General features: G+C 38.5%; 2 protein-coding genes across 7 annotated transcripts in view; one reads left to right on the top strand and one right to left on the bottom strand.

Annotated features, from left to right (window-relative positions):
• The window catches only part of MIGA1 (mitoguardin 1), a 77,605-nt gene extending 63,439 nt beyond the window's left edge, over positions 1–14,166 (bottom strand). For all 6 annotated transcript variants that reach the window (XM_044749036.2, XM_044749033.2, XM_044749034.2 and 3 more), the window contains exons 1-2: positions 14,031–14,166; positions 10,677–10,793 (exon numbers count right to left, since the gene is read on the bottom strand). In XM_044749036.2, the coding sequence (XP_044604971.2) occupies positions 10,677–10,775 (99 nt within the window). In that variant the 5' untranslated portion in view covers positions 10,776–10,793; positions 14,031–14,166. The remainder of the gene's footprint in view (positions 1–10,676; positions 10,794–14,030) is intronic.
• Positions 11,978–14,312, top strand: LOC139040353 (uncharacterized). Its single transcript, XM_070486361.1, has 2 exons — positions 11,978–12,043; positions 13,539–14,312. The coding sequence occupies exons 1-2, from the start codon at positions 11,978–11,980 to the stop codon at positions 14,310–14,312; spliced, it is 840 nt and encodes a 279-aa protein (XP_070342462.1).
• The last annotated feature ends 1,724 nt before the right edge of the window (positions 14,313–16,036 follow it).

Raw genomic sequence — 16,036 nt, 5'->3', positions numbered from 1 at the left:
AATGCCCTTCAATAAGTGAATGGTTAACAAACTGTGGTACATCCATATATACTATAGAATACTACAATAAATTACTAGGCTTCTCTGTACAATTTTTGCAACTTCCTATTAATCTATAGTTACTTAAAAATAAAGTTTTTAGAAAATAAAGCTGTATCAGCACAGCTGCTAAGCTAGATTAATTCAAACTAACAAACTTTTGGAAGAATTTTATGATTGGATTGTTTTCCTTCACACAACTCTTCAATTTAAGCTGAACTGACCCATGGTGCACAGCTTGTTGTCTTTACATTATCATTTTATATTAAAGAGTTCCCTGGGGGCCAGGCCCATGGCATAGTGGTTAAGTTTGGCATACTCTGCTTCGATGGCTGGGGGTTCACGGGTTCAAATCCCAGATGCAGACCTACACCACTTATCAGCCATGCTGTGGCAGTGACCCACATATAACTGGAGGAAGACTGGCATGGATATTAGCTCAGGACTAATCTTCCTCAAGCTAAAAAACAAATCTGCATTTTCATATAATAGTAAGAAATACTTGGAAATTGAAATTTTTAAAACACCATTTACAATAGCATCATAAAATATGAAATACTTAAAGATAAATCTGACAAAAGATGTGAAAGACACGTACTCTGAAAACTAGCAAACACTGTTGAGGGAAAAGAGAGAAAACCTAAATATATAGAGAGACGAAATACATTTCTGGGTTGAAAGACTCAATAAAGATGTCAGTCATCCCCAAACTGATCACAGATTCAATGCAATCCAAGTGACAATTCTAGGAAGCTTTTTTTTGGGGGGGTGGGGAGGGGCGTAGAAACGGATAGCTGATTCTAAAATTCATGTGGAAATGAAAAGGATCTAGAATAATCAAAACAATTTTGAAAAAGAAAAACAAAGTTGGAAGACTAACACTACCTTATTTCAAGACCTATTTTAAAGCTACAATAAACATGACAGTGTCGTATTGGCATAAAGAGAGACAAATAGATCAATGGAACAGGAGAGTGTACAGAAATAGACCCGTACATATACAGATGATTGATTTTTGGCAAAGTTACAAAGGCAATCGAGTAGAAAAGGATAGTCTTTCCAACAACTGGTGCCGGAAAAAGTGGTCATCCATATGCAATAAAATGGAACTTCAATCTATGCTTCACAACATACACGATAATTAACTCATGGATCATAGATCTAAACATAAAATCTAAAACTATAAAAGTTCTAGAAAAAAGCATAGGAGAAAATCTTTGTCATCTTTGCTAGGCAAATATTTCTTTGAGATGACACCAAAAGCCTGATCCATTAAAAAAAAAAATTGACGAGTTAGACTTCAGAATTTAAAACTTTTGCTCTTTAAAAGTCACTGTTAAGAGAATGAAAAGACTATCCACAGACAAGAGAAACTAGTTGAAAATCATATATCTGATAAAAGAATTGTATCCAGGGCATATAAAGAACTTTCAAAACTTAAGAAAACAAAAAGCCCAATTAAAAAATGGGCAAAACCTTTGAACAGACGTATCAACTAAGAAGATATACAGATGGCAAATAAGCACATGAAAGCATGTTCAACATTACTAATCATAAGGGAAATGCAAATTAAAACCACAATGGGGGCGAGCTCAGTAGCACAGCAAAGTTCGTGCACTCCACTTTGGCAACCAGGGCACAGACCTACACACCACTTATCAAGTCATCCTGTGGCAGGCATCCCACATATAAAATAGAAGATGGGCACAGATGTTAGCTCAGGGCCAATCATCCTCAGCAAAAAGAGGAGGTTAATTAATTAATTTAACTTAATAAAACCACAATGAAATTCCACTACACACCTATATTAGAATGCCTAAAATTATAAAGACTGGCCATATCAATGGTACAACCACTTTGGAAGAAGTCTGGCATTTTCTTAAAAAATTAACCATATACCTAACCATTCCATTCCTAAGTATCTAGTCAAGAGAAATTAAAGCACATGTCCATACAAAGACTTGCACAGAAATGTTCTTAGCAGCTTTACAAAAACAAAAACAAAAACAAGAAACCCAAATGTCCATCAACAGGTGAACAGGTGAACAAGCTGGCATAAATCCAAACAATGGAATACTACTCAATAATGAAAAAGAATTAACTATTGATATATTTAATTTCAACACATATATATTTCAAAATAATTAAGCTGAGTGAAAAAAGCCAGACAAAATAAAGTACATATTGTATGATTCTACTTATAGAAAATTCTAACTAATCTATAGTGACAAACAGCAGATCAGTGGTTGCCCGAGGAAAAGTGGAGAAGGGGAGTCAGACAAGGAGGTGCAAAGGGAAGGAGAATGAGGAACTTCAGGAGATCACCAATGTTCACAACCCTGATTGTGGCAAGGATTTCACGGGTATATACACACATATGTCAAAACTCAAATTATATACTTCAATTATGTACAGTTTAATGTGTGTCAATTATACCTCTATAGAGCTGTTTTTAAAAACAGCATCTTGGTTCTACCCATGAATCCAAAAGCATTGCTCACTTTCTGGTATACCAGAAATGATTTACTTCTACTTGCCATTAGCATTTGGCCTTACTGACTGGGCTCTAACAAAAAATTTAAAACTATTCTTACTCTACATTTCTTCCAAGTACATTTAAATTCCCTCAAAGTATCATGAAAAATTGGAACATTCCAGTACTCCCTCAGATTTTTTCCCTTTACAAACTATAAGAATTACTCTCTTATGTCTCTATTATAGGCATTATCAAATTTTTATTTCTTTCCATTTCTACGTTTTTCTCTCTCCAGTGTCCATAGCAACCAAATAAGATTTGGGGGGAAAAAAACACAACACTTCCTTGAATTTGGATGCTAAAGATCCAATAATAAAATAAATTCTAAACATAGCACTACTATTAAGAACACCTTGGGGCCAGCCTGTTGGCGCAGCAGTTAAGTGCGCACGTTCTGCTTCAGCAGCCCGGGGTTCCCTGGTTCAGATCCCAGGTGCGGACATGGCACCGCTTGGCAAGCCACGCTGTGGCAGGCATCCCACATATAAAGTAGAGGAAGATAGGCACAGATGTTAACTCAGGGCCAGTCTTCCTCAGCAAAAAGAGGAGGATTGGGGCAGATGTTAGCTCAGGGCTAATCTTCCTCAAAAAAAAAAGTATACACATATACTTTAAGGGCCCGGCCCGGTGGCTCAGTGGTTAAGTTCACACATTCTGCTTTGGTGTCACGGGGTTCGCCAGTTCGGATCCCGGGTGTGGACATGGCACCGCTTGGCAAGCCATGCTGTGGCAGGCATCCCACATATAAAGTAGAGGAAGATGGGCACGGATGTTCGCTCAGGGCCAGTCTTCCTCAGCAAAAAGAGGAGGATTGGTAGATGTTAGCCCAGGGCTAATCTTTCCCAAAAAAAGAAAACACCTTACTTTTCTTTAAATTTTATAAAATGCCATGACCCTATTATCAAAAAAAATATTCTTCATAGATTAAATGTAAAGATTAGTATTTACTGCATGAGTAAATACAAGATGATAAAATTAAGACCTCCGTTAAAGAAAATAGGGGCTGGCCCCACGGCCAAGTGGTTAAGTTCGTGACCTCCGCTTCAGCGGTCCGGGATTTCGCTGGTTCAGATCCCGGGCATGGACATGGCACCATTCATCAGACCATGCTGAGGTGGCATCCCACATAGCACAACTAGAGGCACTCACAACTGGAATATACAACTATGTACTAGGGGGCTTTGGGAAGAAAAAAAAGAAGAAGATTGGCAACAGTTGTTAGCTCAGGTGCCAATCTTTAAAAGAAAAGAAAAGAAAAGAATCTATTACCACAGGTCCAATCACAGCTAAGTGATCATATGTTCTCAAACTGTCAGTTCTACTATACCCAAGGGCACTGAAGTAAGAAAACTATTAGGAGACATAAATACAAAATTAAAACTACTCCCTCAGACATATAATGTACTTTACTAACCCGAATTCAAACATAATATTAATCAGTTCATTTTTATTAAGGTCCAAATTCTGGGGGTCGGCCCCATGGCCGAGTGGTTAAGTTCGTGTGCTCCACTTGGGTGGCCCAGAGTTTCACCAGTTTGGATCCTGGGCACAGACCTAGCACCACTCATCAAGCCATGCTGAGGTGGCATCCCACATAGCAGAACCAGAAGGACCTGTAACTAGAATATACAACTATGTACTGGGGGGCTTTGGGGAAAAGAAGAAGAAGAAAAAAAGAAAAGATCGGCAACAGATGTTAGCTCAGATGCCAATCTTTGCGGAAAAAAAAACTCACCTTAAAAAAAAGAAAGATCCAAGGTCTGTTTATACATTAAAAGACCCATTGAAGTTTGCAATCCTAATCTCATGAAAAAAGAAAACTTTTCCATGACAGAAATAAGACAAATTTGCCAGGGAAAGATGGTTATCGTAAGTAAGCTAGACAACACAAGGTTTTAAAATCTCTAATACTATTCCTGCCTATCACTTCTCGTTTTGTTACCTTTTTCCCCAGAGGAAAGTCAATTACTTCCTATAGCATTGCCTGGAACACTGAAAACACAGCATCTCAGAATCCCAAAGCTCAGAGGGGCTTTTTGAGGTGATATAGTCCATTTCCTTACTCCCAGGCAAAATGAAAACTAGACACGTGTCCTGTTCATTCCACATGAAATAAGCATTAAATTATGGGCCAGGCACTGAGAATACAAAAAAAGGAATAAGACACTGTTCCTCGTGCTCAGGTTTCACAATCCTCCCCACTCCATAACCGGATGCCATTGTATAATGTTCTTGTCAAGTTTCCCCCTCATCCAATGTCTCTGGAGACAGGATAGTTATTTAGTCTCACACAGTCTCCTGCTCCAATAACCTTATTTCCCTTTACTCACCATAAACTTCTTACTAGAACTAAGTTGATATAGTCCTCTAACACAGTACTTACCACACCTTTTTTTGGGAGGTGGAGAGGGCGTTCTAAGAGGCTTGTTGAGGTTCTAAGCTACATCTGTCTAGATCTTGCTCACCACTTTATATCTTGACTGAAACACAATAGATACTTAATATACATATATATATTTATATATATAGTTTTTTCTTCTGTGGCGATTTCTTAAGCCTGTAGAAGGAAATCTTTTTATTGGATTAGCAGAGTTAACAGAAAGTAGCAGGCATTCTTCAATATACACATTTTGAATGAATGTCTCTAATAACTGGAACACACCACACACAGGTCACACACTAACTGCAAACCTGGACAAATGGGGATAATAACCTCTTCCTCATAGGGTTGTTGTGAAAGGAGATAACATACATAAAGTAATATCAACACAGAGTAGGCCTTCAAAATACGTGAGTTATTATTTCAATTTAAATTTTTCTACCAAATATCTTATTTTAGAATAATTTTATATTTTTAGAAAGTTGCAAAGATAGAGAAAGTTCCCACATCACTCAGGTTTTCTCTGATACTAACATCTTATATAACCATAGTACTCTTGTCATAACTAAGAAATTAACATTAGTACCATATTATTAACCAAACTAGACTTTATTCGGATTTCACCAATTTTCCCACTACTGTTCTTTGTCTATCCAGGACCAGTTCAGGATACCACACTGCACTTAGACAGATTTTTAAGTGCTTAGTTAATTCTTAGTCTTTTTTGTTGTAACATTCTGAATTTGGAGAATCAACTAAATCACCTACCACTTCATGTTGTGGTTTCCAACTGAAAAACAAGAGTCCGCTTGTATTAACATGATACATAGTACTATACCAAAGTAATCCTTAAGAAAACCACAGAAACAAAAGAAGAGACTTGAGCATTTTGTTTAGAGTATGTACACATTAAATGCAAGAAAAAATACTTGGAAAATGTATTATTCCTTAAATAAATAACACTGGGAAATAGGAGTTAATATTTATTGGAGTACTCACTAATCTTTGCTGTGTGCCAGACACTATGCTTTTCATCCCTTTTATAGATGATAGAAATTGGTTTTAAAGAGGTTAAGTAACTTGCCAAACATCACACAATTCCACACTGGTGAAACATGAATCAAAATGCATCATAGAAGACGTGTTTAAATCCATGCATGCACCACGTATTGAAATTACTTTAGCCATACTGATGACATATCTCACTATGCAATTAATTACATAACTGAATTGCATCTAACACAGATTGCCAATTTTTGGAGGCTGAACTAATGAACAAAAAACCTCATATATATATGTCTTTTTTCATAAAAAATCAATCCAATTCTAAAGCTACAGAACTGTCCAAACAAGAACTCTGAGCTTTTCCCTAGTCCCTTTTTTTCTTTTTTGCTGAGGAAGATTTGCCCTGAGCCAACATTCGTCCTGTGCCAATCTTCCTCTATTTTCTATGTGGGTCACCACCTCAGCACAGCTGCCACCAAGTGGCGTAGATCCACACCCAGGAACCAAACCTGGGCCACCAAAGCAGAGTGCACCAAACTTATCCACTAGGCCACAGTGCCAGCCCCTCCCTAGTCCTCTTTGGGTCATTTGATGCTATTCAAACTATAGCCTGCTCTCTTAGTACAGGGGTCAACAAACATTTTTGGTAAAGGCCAGGTAGACAATATTTGGGGTTTGAGGAAACATGGTCTCTACTACAACCACATAACTCTGCTGTTGCATGCAAAAGCAGTCGCAGATAGTACCTGAACAAACGAGCTTGACTGTGTTCCAATAAAACTTTACTTACTAAGAACAGGTGGTAGCCTTGATTTGGCACACAGGCTGCAGTTTGCTGACCCATCTTAGTCCACTCCATAGCATGGAATGAGTTTTGGATACTAAGTACTGTGACTGAGAGTAGAGGATATATCCTTAAGTTTACCTGCAATGACTCTTTATATTATTTTTAAAATATTCTATGGAACAAGTTGAACAACAGTTCTGGCCTCAGAAAACTATTCCTAGGATTGAAAAACAGGTCGTAGGGGCCAGCCCCGTGGCCAAGTGGTTAAGTCCGCACACTCTGCTTCGGCAGTTCAGGGTTTCGCCAGTTCGAATCCTGGGCGTGGACATGGCATCACTCACCAAGCCATGCTGAGGCGGCACCCCACATGCCACAACCAGAAGGACCCACAACTAAAAATACACAACGAGGTACTGGGGGGCTTTGGGAGAAAAAGCAAAAATAAAATCTTTAAAAAAAAGAGAAAAAGAAAAACAGGTCGTATACTACAATCAGTATGGACAAAGGATACAAAAATAATTCATAAAAGAAGAAATATACAATGTTAGTAAAGTTTTTAAAAAATAATACTCTGATGTCTAGACTGTAAAAAAATAGGCATTGTCAAATATTACTTACTGGTGAGATTGTGGGTTGGTATGGCCAATCTTAAAAGCAATTTAGAAATGTTTAAAAAAAATAACTTCAAAATGTTCATACTTAATGTAAATTGCTCTTAAATCTAAAAAGATACTCAACCTAACATATAAGAGAGAAATAAAAATTAAAACTATGCTGGAATACCATTCTCACCTATCAGATTGGCAAAAATCCCCCAAATTGGGGATTATAAAACAATACAATTCCTACAGAGATCAATTTAACAATATCTATCAAAATTCAAAGCTTGATATATCAAACTTATTCACTATAGCATTGTTTTTAATGGAGTAAGATCAGAAATAACCTAAATGTCCATGTATAGAAATATTATGTAGCTGCAGGAATAAAAAAAGAAAAAGATCTACATGTATTAATATGGAAAGATCTCCAGGAAATATTTCAAGTACAAAAAAGCAAGAACACAGGTAGCACGCTACCTTCTGTAAGAGGAGAAAATAAGAATATGTAATTGCTTTTGATGATATCTGAATAAAGAAACCCTGAAAGATAGTCAAGCAATCCAAATGGTTACCTGTAGGGAGTGGATGGGGACTGCGATAGAGTAAAGCATGTCCATGTATGCAATGTGTGTACACGTGTGTGTGTGAGGTTTTGATTTTTGACCTTGTAAATGCATTAGCTATTCGAATAATAAATTTTAAAGAATAATGTTACTTTAGGATCATTATAAGGATTCTATGAGTTTGCCAATCATTATAAGGATTATACGAGTTTGTCAATTACCTGATATAAAATGTCTAGGACAGTGCTTTACACACAGTGGGAGCTGCTATGTCCTGTTGCCGGTCTTTTTAAATGTCATCCAAATGGTATGATAACATAAACAAATAAAAGAATAAATACCAAACACTGAGTCTCCATATTTTCATCTCTAGGAATCTACCTTAATAAAAATCTAAAAATTGGAGAAAGATTTATACATAAATAAGGAACTGTTGAAACAATCCCAAAACACAAAAACAGAGAAATAGTCAATAAACTATAGCACATCTATATTCATAAAGCATTTTTCATGACAGAGAAAATGCTCAAAATATACAACTTTATCATGTCAAATTGGGGGAGACACAGCAGTGGGGGTAGAGTGGGGGTTGGGGGCAGACAGATATGCTGAAATAAAAGACCTAAAGTGTAGCAAATAAGCTTTTACAGAGGGATTGTTGAAAATTTTTATTTTCTCTTTAATTCTTTTCCATATTTTTCAAATTTTCTTTTAAGCATGTAATCCTGAAAAAGGAAAAGAAAGAAAAAGAGAGAAAACGGGTTTCAGGAAAAGAGGTGCAAGCTCAAATCCCCTATTATATATGCAATTTTAGAGAAGTTAATTAAGCTCGTGAAGCCTCCAGAGCTGTAAAATGGAGATGATATCAAATCCTAGGGTTATTTTGAGAATTAGAGACACTATATGTATGAAGGACCTAAATAATGTTTTAAACATAGTAAACACTAAGTAATAATTACTATTATTCTCATACATCTTATCTGTGCAACATTCCTTCCTAGATAAAATCACACTATATTTCATCACTATATTTCATTACCATTTTAACCATTTTTAAATGTGCAGTTCAGTAGCATTAGGTACATTCACATTGTTGCATGACCAATTTCTAGAACTCTTTTCATCTTGCAAAACTGAAACTCTACAGCCATCACTATAATCACACTATATTTCACACTATAAAATCACACTATATTTCATCAATATAAGATACTATTCATTTTATGACACAAGCAGGTTTTAGAAATGTTGAAATGTGAAAAATGATTATCTTGGATTTGATGAAATCCAGTGCAAGTTTAGTGAACTAAATGTTACTTTCATACATAACTTTTTATTTAGTACAATGGAGTGGAAATGCATTAGAAGCAAGCATTAAAATTAAAAAGATTGTTCCCATAGAAGATACAGAAATAAATAATAGGCACATGAAAAGATGCTCAAAATCACTAATGATTAGGGAAATGCAAATGAAAACCACAATGAGATACCAACTCACACCATTAGGGTGGCTACTATCAAAAAAATAGAAAATAAGTGTTGGCAAAGATGTGGAGAAATTGGAACACTTGTGCACTGCTAGTAGAAATAAAAAATGGTGCAGCCGCTATGGAAAATAGTATGGCAGTTCCTGAAAAAATTAAAAATAGAATTACCATATAATACAGCAATTTCACTTCTAGGTATATACCCAAAAGAACTGAAAGCAGGGACTTGAATCGATATTTGTACAGCCATGTTCATGGCAGCATTATTCACAATAGCCACAAGGTAGAAGTAACCCAAGTGCCCAGTGATGGATGAATGGATAAACAAAACACGATATATACACACAATCGAATGTTATTCAACCTGGAAAAAGAAGGAAATTCTGACACATGCTACAAAACAGATGAAACTCAAGGACATTATGCGGAGTAAAATAAGTCAGTCACAAAAAGACATACTGTGTAATTTCACTTATGAGGTATCCAGACTAGTCAAATTCATAGAGACAGACAGTAGAATGGGGCTGACAAGGGCGGGTAGGAGGAAGAATGGAGAGTTGCTGTTTAATGGCTGTAGAGTTTCAGTTTTGCAAGATGAAAAGAGTTCTAGAAATTGGTCATGCAACAATGTGAATGTACCTAATGCTACTGAACTGCACATTTAAAAATGGTTAAAATGGTAAATTTTATGTTATGGATATTTTACCACAACAAAATAAAATTAAAGAATTATAATAGTGAGAACAGATCTATTTGAATAACATGATTCACTGAAAATAACTGAAATAGACTGTGTAAATTCACTTATGGTAGGAAGATTTTTTTTTTTTTCCAAGATTTTTTTAATTTTTTCCTTTTTCTCCCCAAAGCCCCCCGGTACATAGTTGTGTATTCTTCGTTGTGGGTTCCTCTAGTTGTGGCATGTGGGACGCTGCCTCAGCGTGGTCTGACGAGCAGTGCCATGTCCGCGCCCAGGATTCGAACCGAGGAAACACTGGGCCGCCTGCAGCGGAGCGCGCGAACTTAACCACTCGGCCACAGGGCCAGCCCCAGGAGGAAGATTTTTTTAAAGCAATACGGTCCCCTTCTAAGAGTTATGCATATAATAATACACACAAAAAAACATGAAATAAATATTAACCAATTTTTAAACTACTTTAATAAACACCTTGACTGAACCATTTAAAGCTTCAATTGAAATTTACATACTGTAAACAAAACATGCTTTGAGCAATAAACTTACTATTCAACATCATGTTTGTTTCTTTTTTTTTTACCTGGGAGAGAGAATAATACCAAGACAGAGGAAGATCAAACACTCTTAGTGCTGCTGTCTTCAAGGAAAACTGTGATTTGTTTACTGTTTCTTCTGACATGACTCCTCTTCTAGAAATCTTCATTAAAGGAAACAGAAAAACATATTAGCCTCAAGGATTTCTGGTTACTCTACCAAACGAAAGACACAAACTGAAAATTTAACTCTATCAGCTGGTTTTTTCTTTTTTTGCAGCTAATTATTCATGATATTACACTTACCTGAAGAAAACACTTATCTGAGCCAAGTTTACTTGAACTAAAAGTTTATTTATTAATCACGACAGCAGCAAAAGAGAAAATGAGCTAGATTTAAAGTTTGAGTCCAGGTAGTAAATTTTCCTCAGAAAACTGCAGGTTCTAGATTCTCTCTTCTCTGGTTAAATAAACATTTCAGGTTTTAGATATTTATTTATTTATTTATTTATTTTGAGGAAGATTAGCCCTGAGCTAACATCTGCTGCCAATCCTCCTCTTTTTGCTGAGGAAGACTGGCCCTGAGCTAACATCCGTGCCCATCTTCCTTTACTTTATACATGGGACGCCTACCACAGCATGGCTTTTGGCAAGCGGTGCCATGTCCACACCTGGGATCTGAACCAGCGAACCCCAGGCTGCTGAGAAGTGGAACATGCGAACTTAACCCCGGCACCACCGGGCTGGCCCTAAGGCCTATTTCTATTGAAACCAAAGAAAGAAAAGTCAGACATCCACAGAGGAGGCAGCCATCACTCAGAGAGGCCGTTTAAAGGTAGCAGAACTTTGATAGAAACATAATGGTTCAGGGTCTCGGTCAAAGCTTTGTAGAGCCAGAAACTCAATTTTATCAGTGTACCCAGATGCACACACACTAAACAAATTCACATAGCACCGATGTATAAATTAGTCTACAAATTTATTCATTAAAAAAAATACACTATGGGGCTAGCCCCATGGCTACGTGGTTAGGTTCGTGCGCTCCGCTGCAGGCTGCCCAGTGTTTCGTTGGTTCGAATCCTGGGCGCAGACATGGCACTGCTCATCAGACCACGCTGAGGCAGCGTCCCACATGCCACAACTAGAAGGACCCACAACGAAGAATATACAACTATGTACCGGAGGGCTTTGGGGAGAAAAAGGAAAAAAATAAAATCTTAAAAAAAAAAATACACTATATAGTGAAAGAATACTTATAAATGTTATCAAAACATACTCCCTCTGAAATAAAAGATTGAAAAGAGCTGAATTGATAAGTAAAAAAGGCTGCCAGGTGAGAATAAAATTAATGGGTCCTGAGGAATATTTCATCCAGGCCAAGAAAAAGCCTGAGAACTGTCTGATGCACAAGAGAGTAGGCTTTTCGAGTAACCAAAGTCTTTATGCCTATCAAATTTAATATTCTTGTCCTTGGATAGTGCTGTGTAAACATTACCAAAGAGAAAATAAAAATTACCAACAATCCCTCTACTAAAGTTTATTTGCTATACTTTAAGTCCTTTATTTCTGCATGTAGCTCTCTGCTCCCTTTTTCTAAACAGCAGTAGTCTGCCCCCTTCTATTAACAGCCCCCCTTTTTCCAGACAAGTAACAAAACCACTGATTAAGTACTGGTTTCCTTTCAAATCAAACACAGTAATACTTCTCAGGGTGGGTTACTGCTACTGACCCCCTATTCCCTATTAGTGCCACTCACAAAGTGTAAACTTAATTCCCCCTCCTCCATATTCTAATTACAATTTCTAGGCTCAGCATGATTAGTTCTCACTGAAACATATTTATTCCAAAGAACAAATTGTGATAAAGACATGTTATTGAGAAATACAAAGGAAACCATGAAGAAACAGTTAAACAAGTGAAAAATGGTCCTCTGGGGAATGAGACTAGGACTGTCAGGAGGTTGGACAGTGAACCACTGCATTTCATTACACGTCCTTCTACAATACTCGATTTTTTTTTTAGGGTCTTACATGTATTACTTCTAAAAAATGCTACACTAAAAAGGAAAAAACCAAAAACATTTATTCTCCCCCTAGAATTGACCACTTGAGAAATATTTTTAGTAATTAAATAAATTCTGGATCATTAAGCCATCTATACTGCATACTGCATTAAAAAAAAAATACTGAGTGTAATTCACCCAAAGTGACTTTCTCCATAATAGTGGGTTCTAAATTTCTAAGCAGAAGAGAAAGAAAATAAAACAAACACTTCAATTTGCTGCAGGGGTTTTCTTAAAAGAATTCTGACAAATCTCTATCTTTGCATTCTAATTACCTCAGTCTTTCATTTCAAATCACTGAGGAAGTGATTCCACACTTAATCATTAATAATTGAACAACTTTTAAAAACTAATCATTTCAGTTGCTTTCATAAGAATTAAGATAAACATGAAGGCAGTTGCATAATTATTCCAATTTGTAGAGAAAGTCTAAAACATTACCAAAAATATTGTACTACGTAATATTACTCGCTTCTCTCCATTCTGACTATTGGAGAGTTAAAAATAAGTGTCATAAGTAGAGTTTGATTCTTAAACACCCTAAAACTCTATTCTACAACTTGGACTTTATAATCCAAGAAAGAATCAAAGCCTGAAATACCTCCCAAAATTTGACGTGAAGCATAAATCTACACAACCGAACTCTGAGAAGGTACTTTCAACACAGCAAAAACGCTTAGCTGCAATAAGGATAAAATAGGAACAATAATACACATCTGTGCAAGAGCCAGATGTTTTGGAATCCTCCCATCAAGAAATAAATGCTGAACAACTTTATTTACAGAGGATCTCCGACGCCACAATCCTCCCGAGGCTAAATGATTCTCTGACAGCACCTTCAAACTAGGCAGACTCGTCCTCACCCAGGCACCACTCCCCGCTACACCACCGGCGTGCAAGCGGAACTTGGGTCACACCGCTGGGCCCCTCCGGCAGGACCCCCTCACCACCAGCAGCACCCCCCCCAACAGGAACCCTCCCTGCGGCAGGACCCTCCCTCAAGCAGGACCCCCTACTCCAGCAGGACCCTCCCTCCAGCACGACCCCTACCCAACAGGACCCACTCTCCAGCAGGAACCCCCCTGCGGCAGGAACCCCCCCCCCAGCAGGACCACCTCCTCCAGCAGGATCTCCCCCCGCCCCGCACTTTCCTCTCCGCTCTTCCTTGTTCTTTTACACGAGGACCAGAAAAGGGGCCCCCCCCTCGGCCGGCCGCCCCTCACTGTGGCTCCGAGCGGCCGCGAGCCCCCTGATTCAGCATTCCCCTCCCGGGGCTCTCTCCATCTCGCCGCCCGCACTCCAGGTCCAGAGGGCCGAGGCCGCCGCCCACCCCGCGTACCTGGTGCCTCAGGCCAGCAGCTGGCAGCTCCCGGCCGCTTCCCCACCGCAGCCCGGCGCGGAGCCGCTGGCTGGCCGCGGGGGCGGAGTCCTTCCGGGGTCACGGGGAAGATGGGGTGAAAGTGGCGGCGGACTTCGGGCCTTTCTGCGGGAGGGACTGCGTGTGAAGCCGCTGCCGCCATTTTTGTTCAGGGCAGAGGCTCCCGCCAGGCTGGACCCACTAAGAATTAGAGGAATTGCATCTTTTTACAGGGCTGTCAAGGAGTGGTATTGGGGTTCGTAACCTTTTGAAGGATCTAGGACCATTCTGCGAATCTGAGGAAAACTCGGGGGCCTTTCCTCTAAAAAAATGAACATAGACACGCTCGTACCTTATTAAAAGAAAAAAATATATATGCAAGTTAAGATGCCTGAAACCAACCCATGGGTCCCACATTAAGAACTTCTACCCCAGACCCTCAGCCCCTAAATGAATGAATGTTAAGAGGCATTCCAACCCTGTATTGATGATTAAGTTATTATTGATTTTGATTCCTCTTTAACTTGTCTCCAGGTTTCCTAGTGAATTAGGCTACCAAAAACATATGAATATGGGGGCCGGCCAGGTGGCACAGCGGTGAAGTTCACACATTCCGCTTGTCGGTGGCCCAGGGTTTGCTGGTTGGGATCCCCAGGTGAGGACATGGCACCATTGGGCAAAAATCCATGCTGTGGTAGGTGTCCCACATATAAAGTAGAGGACAATGGGCATGGATGTTAGGTCAGGGCCAGTCTTCCTCAGCAGAAAGAGGAGGATTGGCAGTAGTTAGCTCAGGGCTAATCTTTCTCAAAAAAAAAAAAAAACATGTGTGTATATATATATATATATATATATATATATATGAATATGGCCAACTATGAGGAGTTGGGCAGAATATTTACTGCTCTGAGGTTCTGTCTAATACACAGTAAACTAACGGGGTGGGAGGAAGAACAGCAAAACAAAATGGTATTTCTATGTACAGTCCTGAGCCAAAACATTCTGTCAGAACTGCAGATTTTAAAAATTCCAATTGCTGAGCATATTTGTGGTGAAAAACCAAAATAATTTTGTAAGGTTAGCTAAAACATGAGAGCGAATGTTAGTATTCCCAAGGAACAAGAATGAACAATCCTTTCTGTTAGTTTTCAAAATTCCCATTCAGTCAAACAAAAAATAGGGAGAATGACAATACCAATGTGTGATGTTACTAGATGAAAAGTAACTAAAAATGCACAGACTGAATTGTATGTGAAAGTATTTTGCACTTAGAAAGTAAATAAGCTCTTGACACTTCAAGAACCTGGAATGGGTAAGCCTCCGTTTTTGTTTATTCCTCCATCTCCTCTCTGCTGCCTCCTCCCTGTTTCCTACAACTTCCAAGGCTTTAGCCTAACGGCAGGAACAGCAATAATGATTACCACGTAAAGCAACTTTCGTAAGAACATTATCTCCTTTACTTCCACAAGAGACATTATGAGAGAGATGCTATTGCACACTAGATGTGGATTTTACTCTTTAACAGGAGAATAAGAAATGCCCTGTTTTACTTATTATTCTAAATCAGTGTAATTTGCTCCAAGCCTCCTTTCACCTGGGTTGCCAGAATATTCAGTCTTAGTCATTATTGGGTATATCAGTTGGGATGCTGTTAGCTACAAACAAAAGAAAGCTGAACAAATAGTGGCTTAAACCATAGGACAGGGTATTTCACGTGGATGCAGCAGCCGGTGGACACAGTCTCATATTTGGACTTCATGTCTTCTGCTATCCTGGAACAGGAGAAAAAAAATGGGGCTTGGATTAATTCTAAAGCTCTGCCCCTCCCCCAGATAACCAAAACCACTGTGTAATGCTCACCAAACCAGGGAGTGGAGTCCATGGAGTAATATTAGTTGTTTCTACTGTCCAGATAGTGAGGTACCTGCTACATCAACCATTAATGAATTTGGGGGATCCTATGTGCATAGTATCAAAACAATGCTGTG

Source organism: Equus asinus, chromosome 16 (genome assembly GCF_041296235.1).
Source record: "Equus asinus isolate D_3611 breed Donkey chromosome 16, EquAss-T2T_v2, whole genome shotgun sequence".
In the NCBI taxonomy this organism is placed as follows: Eukaryota; Metazoa; Chordata; class Mammalia; order Perissodactyla; family Equidae; genus Equus; species Equus asinus.
The sequence above is the reverse complement of the archived record's forward strand: the minus strand, read 5'-3'. Positions and strand labels throughout refer to the sequence as shown.

What these genes read in the sequence shown, in the direction of transcription:
- LOC139040353 (XM_070486361.1), top strand. Translation starts at nt 11,978, where the DNA reads ATGGGTCCTGAGGAATATTTCATCCAGGCCAAGAAAAAGCCTGAGAAC. An exon ending in ACTGTCTGATGCACAAGAGA is followed by an intron (nt 12,044 to 13,538) that starts GTAGGCTTTTCG and finishes CCTTCAAACTAG; the next exon opens with GCAGACTCGTCCTCACCCAG.